The following is a 9,908-nucleotide window of genomic DNA, read 5'->3' on the forward strand; positions in this document are numbered from 1 at the left end:
TTGTGAACTTAAGTATGATTTATTAACAAATTTAAATTTTTAAAATAGGTTGAGTTTGAATCTATTGAGGCGCCAAGACTTAATCTATTTTAGATATGTTATATATTTAAGTATTATTGTCATTTAAGTTTGAAGGTTGTAAAAGGTTTAGAGAAGAGGGGTTAAATTTATGGCCTTCTTTTACTTTAATGAAATAACGCTTTAAGTTCAACCTTTAAATATAAATTTGTTTGAACTCAGCAGCGAAATATTTATGAGACAATTTGGTTTTGTCTCATAAATTTAAAAAAACAGAACAGATAAGGGAAGAGAGAAGCTGACACCATCATGTATTCTGGTTCAGTTGCCTTATGCAATGCAACCTACATCCAGTCTCCAACACAACAGTGCTAAAATTTTCACGATAGTTAAAGTATTACATACACCAATTCCAAAGAATTGATACAATCCTTTTTCTCTCAAATTCTAACCTAACTTGTCTTGGTTATGCTAATATCTAACTATTTATTCTTAGTTCTAACCCAACTAAAAAAAGGGTACCTCACAGGTACTGAATAGTGAATACAAGACAATAGAAACAAACTAAAGAAATCTCAAATCTGAAATCATTCTAGATTTTTCTTTCAAGTGTATCACTCAGCATTTTATTACTCATAGGTTTTTTTTTTTTATTTCTCACTTTCAGCCTTTTATCACTCAAGAAATTACAAAAAGATATACATTAAAAGTGAAATCACAATCTGTAAAACATGAAGGAGATTGATGCTTCAACAACCTCTGTTGCTACAGGTTGAACCGGGTTGAGCAAACACTAATCAAGTTCTTCATCTTGGCGAAATGCTTCATTATTTTGATAGCACTGTCTAAAATGTTGAACATTTTCAGGAAGCTCTCAATGAAATTCAGACTCTGATCCTTTTTCCTTGTCTTCAAAAATTGAAAATCTTTTTTTTGTATCTCTTTCCTAGTTGCTGAGTTGCTCTCCTCAGAGTCAACTCTTCGAGTTGTGTGCTGCCAACTTAGCCTTTCACCAACTTCCATTAATCCTTAAATTAGGAATATTGGAACATATCCTTTTTACTTGATCGAATGTCTCAGAACAATAAAGATAAAAGTTGGTCAATGATAAACCCAGATCTAAACCCTCAAGCTACAACTTTGTCCCCAATAAACAATTTTGGCCTTTGATTCACATAAGTGATTATCAGAAATTACTTTCTCCATTTATCCCAAAATAAAGTAGCAGAGAGTTGAAAAAGGAGTGAAGAAAGTAAATTGCATGCAAATGGAAATAAATCACCTTTAGCTTTTGACTTAGCTAGAATTAGATTGATTTGGGTGATTAGACCTTTGCCTTTTGGATTAAGCTTTCTCTTTCTTTTTTCTATGATGTAATGAGCAAGGAACGAAGCTTTCTCTCTCTTCTCTGAATCTGACTGAAAGAAAGAAGTGAACGTTGGCTCTGGAGGGTACCACCATGGAGGGATCATCTTGAGTGAGCAATTTGGGCTTAGGTTTGCTTCTTTTTATTCAACCCAAGTGATTTCTTTTGTTTTACCATATTTGGGTTGTGCTTGTAAGTTTTTTCAACACTTTTTGAGAGCTTCTGATCCTATGTTCCATTCATTTGGGCTGCTGTATCATTGAATTTTGGCCTGCATCACTTAATCAAATGCAATCAAACTTAATTGAGTAGTTAATCCAATAAAATAATCTTTGTCATCATCAATTGAAATTAGTTAATTTCGTAACTCAACAAAGTTAGACTCAATATTAACAAAAATCACTCATTAAAAGAACGTAATTATATGCGCAAACTTTACGTTATCGTCGTCGTCGTCTTCTTCTTTTTTTTTTCACGTTCCTCCTCCTCCTCCTTCTTCTTCGCGCTCCTTCTTTTTCGCGTGTTTTCTCCTCATTGTCATTTTTTTATTGCTGCTGTTGTTGGTGCATTTGTTTTTCTTTTCCTCCTCCTCTCCTTGATAATTTTGCAACATTATTGTTTCTTCTTTTTCTTTTTTAATTTTTTTTCTCTTTTTTTTTTTGTTTTATTCCTCTCAAGAGAGTGTAACAATAATAATTATAACAAAATGACATAAGAAGATAATGAAAAAGTAGTAGAAGATGAAGAGAAAGAGTTTTGAATTGTGTAAAACAACGAGACCAAATGCACCTTAATTCACTCAAAAATGAACTGAAGTTACATCTAGAAAGAACTGAAAATTAAATTTTGAATAAATCGAACTTGCTTAATGATGACGATACACAAACAAACTCATTTCAAAACAAGTACAGACCAAGTGCACCTTATTTAAATTTAGAATAAACTAAAATTACTTAATGATTGCGTTCGAAAATAAGCACACAAACAAAATTGAATGATCAGAAATTCACTTAGAAATGAATCGAAATTATATCCAAAATGAACCGAAAATTAAATTCCGAACGAACTGAAATTATTTAATGATGATGATATACAAACAAACTCATTTCAAAATAAGTACAGACCAAGTGTACCTTATTTAAACTTAGAATGAACCGAAATTACTTAATGATTGCGTTCGAAAACAAGCACATAAACAAAATTAAATCATGAACAAAAATACATCCAAATCGATCAAGTAATTTTGCAGCATTATATATTTCTTCTTCTTTGTTTGATTTTTTCATACTTTTATTATTGTTAAGAGGGTAAAACAAGAAGAATTATGAGAAGAAAAAACAAAAGGAGAAGATGAACAAGACAAGAAGACAAAGAATATGATGAGAAATTTTGAAGAGCTTTTTTATTCTTGTTTCTTTTTTTTGTTTGATTATTATTTTTCTTGGTTTTATTTCTCTCAAGAAAGGATGTGAGGAGGAAGAGTTTTGAATTGTGCATAACAACGAGACCAAATACACCTTAATTCACTCAAAAATGAACCAAAATTACATTTAGAATGAACCGAAAATTAAATTTCAAATGAACCAAAATAACTTAACGATGACGATACACAAACAAACTTGTTTTAAAACAAATTCAGACCAAGTACACCTTATTTAAATCTAGAATAAACCGAAATTACTTAATGATTGCGTTAAAAAACAAGTGCACAAACAAAATTGAATGATCATACATTCACTCAAAAATGAACCAAAATTACATTCAGGATGAACCGAAAATTAAATTCCAAAATTACTTAACAATGACGATACACAAACAAACTCATTTCAAAACAAGCACATACCCAAGTCAATTTTGAACAAAACACATCCAAATCAATTTTGTATCAGACAATGTCATCAATATAACAAAAATTCAATGATAACAATAACAATAATGACGATAACAATAACGACTATATATATTAGAAGAAGACAATAACAACAACAATGATGACGACACTAAAAACTTGGTTGGACTTGATTGGTTAAATTACTTGGATGTAGCATTTTATTGAATCTATTTTTATTCGTAATTTTGCTGTTATGATTTGCTCGAGATCGAGACAACTTGGGAGGGAAGTAACTTATCTACCACTTGATAACAGTGGTGTCGGTTGAGTTCCATTTTCTACTTTAAAAGTTCAAAAGGAAAAATTGTTTTCTAAAAATTGTGGACAAATTTAATTAAAAAAGTGTTTTGTTTTTCCTTTATATGAAAAGGTCAATTAAAATTGGGGTGTTATGAATTCCATTTTTTCATATGGTAAGTTATAAATGACTACATTATGCTTGATTCATGACAGGTAAGATACAAGACGGAAGTAATGGAGATGTAGCTGCTGATGAATATCATCATTATAAGGTGCTGTAACACAAACATTATTACACTGTAATAACTGAACAGAGATATTAAGCAAGCATAATTGTGATTCTTCTGAAGAAAGTATTGATTATGCAGGAAGATGTTGAGGCCTTGAAGGATATGAACATGGATGCTTATAGATTCTCAATCTCTTGGTCCAGAATACTCCCAAGTAAGAAACATGACACTAGAGAAACTTCCAATTTTGCACTCTTTTAAATCATTTCAATAAAATTTGTTATCAAAGCTAACTAAAACTTATGCATTGGCTAATTTGAGTAATTTCAGAGGGAAGACTTAATGGAGGTGTTAACAAGGAAGGAGTAAATTATTATAATAACCTCATCAATGAGCTGCTAGCCAAAGGTCATCATCATTAATCAAATATGTTGCAAAGCTAAGATATTAGTAATTAGTTTCTGTTTCTCTTATGAGTAATTTAAGCATAACATCTTTCTTTCTTGGTAACTCAATGCAGATATTCAACCCTTTGTGACAATTTTTCATTGGGACCTTCCTCAGGCTTTAGAAGATGAATATGGAGGCTTTTTAAGCCCTGAGATAGTGTAATTTACATCTCCTAATTCCTAATTAGTCAAAGTATTAGTCAACATGTCTTGAACATTAAGTGTGTTTGGTTTGTGTTTTCATTTTCTGTTTTTAGGCTTGTTTCATCTCATGTTTTCTGTTTTTTCTTTACAAAATTTTGGAAACAAAAAATACCCAAGAAGAAAACAGGAAAACAGGAATATGGTGGCTTTTTAAGCCCTAAGATAGTGTAATTTACATCCCTTAATTCCTAATAGACAAAGTATTAGTCAACATTTCTTGAACATTAATCTCCCTCTTTACTGTAGGAATGATTTCCAGGACTATGCTGAGGTTTGCTTTAAGCAGTTTGGTGATAGAGTGAAGCATTGGATTACGATCAATGAGCCGTGGTCCTTCAGCTATGAAGCCTATGCAACAGGAAAGTTTGCACCAGGAAGATGTTCAGCCTGGCAGAACCTTAGCTGCACCGGTGGAGATTCAGGCACTGAGCCCTATATGGTGACACACCATCTGCTACTAGCTCATGCAGCTACTGTTAACATCTACAAGACTAAGTATCAGGTTTTGTTACACATTTTTATAAGAAACTTTCAATTGACAAAATGAATGGAGCTCTATGAACTAGTTTAGAGTAATATTGGAAGCAAAACTTTACTTTCCTTTGTGTACATAGGCATCTCAGAAGGGCTTAATAGGAATAGCACTGCTTTGTTTCTGGATGGTGCCATTACATGATACAGAATTGGATCATCATGCTGCACAGAGATCCCTTGATTTCATGCTTGGATGGTATAAATTCTTAAATGAGAAAAAAAAAAAAAAAAGACTCATTAGTGAATTTTACTACAGGATCTTGCTACTGAGAAATTCTTATGTTTCTTGCTCTAATCTGTTGGTTAAACGTCCGATGAACTTCATGGTTAAAAAAAATAAAGATGTAATATAAAATTAGGTGATGAAGAAAATGAAGACTAACATGACATATAGTTAGTTAATTAGAATAAAAGCAAGAACACAAGAATTTTTGTCATTTGAATTCACTGTCAATTATATGCTGCTGTAGCTTATTTTGTCATATGAATTCACTGTCACATGAGAGCTGATTCAAATAATGAAATTTCAGGTTTATGGAGCCAATAACAAAAGGAGACTACCCAAGTTCAATGCAGCTTCTGGTGGGAAATAGGTTGCCAAAGTTCTCTTTATATCAATCAGGGATTTTAAGAGGGTCCTTTGATTTTATTGGATTAAACTACTACACCTCCTTTTATGCTGCTCATGCACCAGAACTAAGTAAAGCGAAGCCTAGCTATCTTACAGATTCTCTAGTTACTCTTACAAGTAAGAACATGTTTGTGTGGATAGTACTAATGGGATAGATTTTAATACATAATGAAGAATTATCATATCTTAGGTTAATGATACTACCCAAGAATGATGCTGTTGTTCTCTCTAGCACATACTACCCAAGATATTTTATTTTCTAGTTTATTGATACAAGATGCATTTTAATGTGACAGATGAGTGTGATGGAATACCTATTGGTCCAAAGGTAATATATGGATTTGCAGCAGCATATCAATTCTTGAAATTCAGTTACCTTAGCCTCTACATTTGCAGGGTGCTTCAGACTGGTTGTCAGTTTATCCAAAAGGAATTCACGACCTTTTGTTCTATTTCAAATCAAATTACGACAATCCGTTGATCTACATCACTGAAAATGGTAATATACACACAAATTAAAAGATTCTTTATTGGTTCACATTTAGTTTTAACACAGTATTTGTTTCCTTATGTTTATGGAAAACAATGTGTTAATTATGTAGGCATAGATGAACTCAATGATCCAACACTTGCACTTGAGGAAGCCCTTGCAGACCAAACAAGAATTGATTACTATTATAGTCACCTACAATATATTCAAACTGCAATCAAGTATGTGCTATCATATCAGATAAACTGTTTTTGCTGAATAAATTGTAAACATGTTTAGTGTGTTCCTAATTTTGTTGGTTTTGCATATTTCAGGGAAGGTGTAAATGTAAAAGGATATTTTGCATGGTCATTTATTGACGACTTTGAATGGGATGCTGGCTACACTGTGAGGTTTGGAATCTACTTTACTGATTTCAAAAATGGCCTGAAAAGACATCCAAAACAGTCAGCTCTTTGGTTTAAGAATTTACTACGACGTGAAGTACCTACACATGGTGATTCGCGCTAAGAACTTGAACAATTCATTTATAATGTGTGTTTTAGATAAATATCAACTCAACTATACTACGTGTACACGAAAGTCAAGTAAAGTGTAAAATACATGTTGGAATATATACCATAAAAATAAATTAAACCACACATGTATTTATACACAAATACATTGGTGGCTGATTTTAGTGGCTGATTTTGGTGTATGAATATCATTTTTTATATCCACTATGATTATTGTGAGTAATGGTTATCATGCCAATATTGTAAGCAGGGTTTGTAATACCAAATGTTGTGTTGCTTCTTTTGGTTGTGCTTTGATTTCGATGTATTTCTAAGAAATAAACCTGTTGAAAAAAGAACTATAGAATCTTGTTATGCACTTGTCCATATCACCATTCAGAAAATTTCACACTCAGAACACAATTCACAAATCACAAATCAGGATTCACAACCCAACTATTACTAAGGCCTTTTTCCTGACACTCATTTTCCTAGTCAACTTTTTTATAGCTGACCCTTCTTCCACATCTTTTTTTTTTGGTTGCACAATGCATATTCCTGAGAAGCACATACACAACATCATCACTTGTTTCAAGTTCAATTTTTCCATACTGCGCTGAAATTTCCAGGAACTGAGCCAGCATTTAGTAATGACTTCCGATCCATACATATAGCAGCAGCAAGGTTTTTCCTTCTGCTTCTTCAAAGTAATATAATAGTAGGAACTTTGTCAACTCTGAATTGGAGGATCTAGGCATCTTGTTTAAAATTAATATATGATCTATGCATTTATTTGTATGATTTAATCAATATATCAATAAATATTATATTGGTGTGTGAGAACATAATTTAACAATTATCAATAATTAATATAAAATTCAATTTTTTTATCAGAAATTTTGTAATTTGATTGAAGTTGAATATGATACATTTGAATAGTACATTGTTTCACTGAGATTGGTATAGACTACATGGATACTCGGCCTATGCAGGTTATGCCTCCTTAAAAAACCCCTATGGACCAAATCTTGGAGATTGGGAAAAAATCCAATACAGGAAAAAGAGTATATCAACCATGTATAATTTATGGAATAAAAAAAAGTTCAACAACTTTTATAACCTCATATAACTAAGCTTTAGAATAAAGAACACCCTTGGAGTCGGCAAGAAGAAGGTTAGTGAGTTCCGACGGAGGGTTAATCATAAGAGAAAACGTAGAATTTGAAGAAGAACCCATCTTTGCCAAAAAAAAATCAGCACACGAATTTCCTTCCCTCATGATATGATAGATAGTGACGTCCCACTCAAGAAGCATGAACGGATGAATTTCTTCAACAATGTGTGCGAATTCTGGAAAGTCTTCGGCATTGTCATGAATAATATTCAGAGCCAGTAGTGAGCCACTATGCAATCATTTTCACATTCCACCTTTACTGCCATGCCAACCGCAAACCATGCCGAATAGCTATTAGTTCGGCTTCAACACTGCCGGCAAAGCCAATATAGCTAACAAATCCGGCAATACAGTTGCCATTTTGATCTCTGAGCAAGCCGCCACATCCCGCTCTTCTTGGGTTTCCTCTTGAACTTCCATCCACATTGAGTTTGATGGCTCCTTCAGACGGTGGAACCCAACGAACCAGCATGTTTTGCCTACAAACACAGTACAACGTCAAACTATACATTAACTAAAAGAAAATTTAAAAAATAATTCACTGAATATTTTATAAAAGAACATAGTTTTCCAACATACTCAATACTTCAATTTAAAATCACAGATTAAGAGGCTAAATAAATCCAATATTCAAAGATGGTATTATAATTTTGCAATGAAGGACAACCTTATTGTGTGTAAATTGAGGTGATAGAACTTGATCAAGAATGTGAACCACAGAGAAGAAGAGAAAGGTTGAATGAGTGAATAACAGTGAGTTTTGGAAAGAGCCAATGATGAGTGTGGAAGTCAATTATCCAAAAAGTCTCCCCTAACATCCTGTCATCGTTTTCAGATACAAGGAAGTTGGGCTAGCTATTAGACCGGGTTTTCACTCTCTGGGGCGATTCATCTTTCACCTATTTTGCTTGGCACTTACTCAATTCGGAGTGTATTCTCTCTTCGGTAAATAGCCGTTCTTGTAAATAAAGTTACAAAACAAATATATTAAGCTTTTGATAAATAATTTAAATAAGTTCTTTTGAAAAAAGAATTTAAAGTGTAAACACTTTTATTAATAGTATTTTATAGATGAATTATTTTGTGTTTGAATTTTTTGTTATAGAAGTACTTATTTTAAAGTTGTAGTGTTTGAATAAATAACTCAAAAAATATAATTTTTTTACACAAAAAGATGGAAATTAAAATAACCATGATAACGAATATTTTTCAATATTAAATATTGATTTTACATAACCTAATCACTAAGATTACAATCGTTTAGACAATTGATTTTTTATTTGCTCTCTTATTAGTTCTATTTTTTAGACAATTAGTTCTTGCCACATAATATCATTAGAAATTAGTTCTTCTACTTCACTTTCACCCATAATGGTGTTCTTGTATGTGGTGAATAGTAATAAAATTTTAATTCACAATAATTTTGATGGCAATACCAAAAAAAATTATTGTGTAGTTAGTATTTGCTGTTTTATTGTGTATGATATGGTATGTGAAAATAAAAAATAAATATAAAATGTGTGTCAATATATATTTCGTTTCTGTTTTTATTTTTTTATTTTTACTCTTATTAGCCTCCTCCTTTATTGAGGTCAAGACTTGTTATAACTAACTATAAAAATAATAGCAACCTATATAAAAATAAAATCACATATGAAAAAAAATAAAATAAAAAAATATCTGAAAGGAATATATGCAGTAGGTGATTCAGATGGAATATTGTTTTAAAATGGTAGTGGAGGGTCAATAATTTAAGCAGATGAATCATTACGTAAAAATGATGGTGGAGGACCAATACTTTCAGCAAATGGAATATTGTGTGAAAATGATGGTGAAATGCCAGTACTTCTAACAGATAGAACTTTATGTGAAAATAGTGATGGAAGACTAGGATTTTCAACAGAAGCAGACAATATTTTTACAGAGATGATAGAATGACTTATCAAGAAGAAAAAGTCTTATATTTTTACTTCTTCAAAAAACTGTTAATTAACTTTTCAAAAAGTTAAAACTTTTTTTTTAAATAATGCCAAACACGCATACTATGACTTTTCATAATTTAAAAATAAAAAAAATAAAAATAAAAGAAAATAATGTAGTTTCTAATGTTTTCCAAACGGGCTTTAATACGTATTGTATAAAGCAACAAAGTAATTTTACAGATTTAAATTAAATACTTAGAAAAGA

The 9,908-nt window shown here is 31.5% G+C and overlaps 1 protein-coding gene and 1 long non-coding RNA gene across 2 annotated transcripts in view; one reads left to right on the top strand and one right to left on the bottom strand.

The window, feature by feature from the left end:
• Positions 1-6,724, top strand: part of LOC107641414 (beta-glucosidase 12-like) — a 7,519-nt gene extending 795 nt beyond the window's left edge. Inside the window, exons 3-13 of the mRNA XM_016344907.2 lie at positions 3,729-3,787; positions 3,884-3,959; positions 4,076-4,153; positions 4,266-4,353; positions 4,645-4,900; positions 5,013-5,128; positions 5,463-5,680; positions 5,860-5,891; positions 5,960-6,062; positions 6,166-6,274; positions 6,368-6,724. Coding sequence (XP_016200393.1) covers positions 3,729-3,787; positions 3,884-3,959; positions 4,076-4,153; positions 4,266-4,353; positions 4,645-4,900; positions 5,013-5,128; positions 5,463-5,680; positions 5,860-5,891; positions 5,960-6,062; positions 6,166-6,274; positions 6,368-6,563 — 1,331 coding nt within the window. The 3' untranslated portion in view covers positions 6,564-6,724. The remainder of the gene's footprint in view (positions 1-3,728; positions 3,788-3,883; positions 3,960-4,075; positions 4,154-4,265; positions 4,354-4,644; positions 4,901-5,012; positions 5,129-5,462; positions 5,681-5,859; positions 5,892-5,959; positions 6,063-6,165; positions 6,275-6,367) is intronic.
• LOC110262647 lies at positions 7,812-8,658 on the bottom strand. The gene is made up of 2 exons (XR_002347542.1): positions 8,389-8,658; positions 7,812-8,200 (listed from the first exon to the last, which is right to left on the bottom strand). It is a non-coding gene; the product is annotated as an uncharacterized LOC110262647 (long non-coding RNA).

This window comes from Arachis ipaensis, chromosome B05 (genome assembly GCF_000816755.2).
Source record: "Arachis ipaensis cultivar K30076 chromosome B05, Araip1.1, whole genome shotgun sequence".
NCBI lineage: Eukaryota > Viridiplantae > Streptophyta > Magnoliopsida > Fabales > Fabaceae > Arachis > Arachis ipaensis.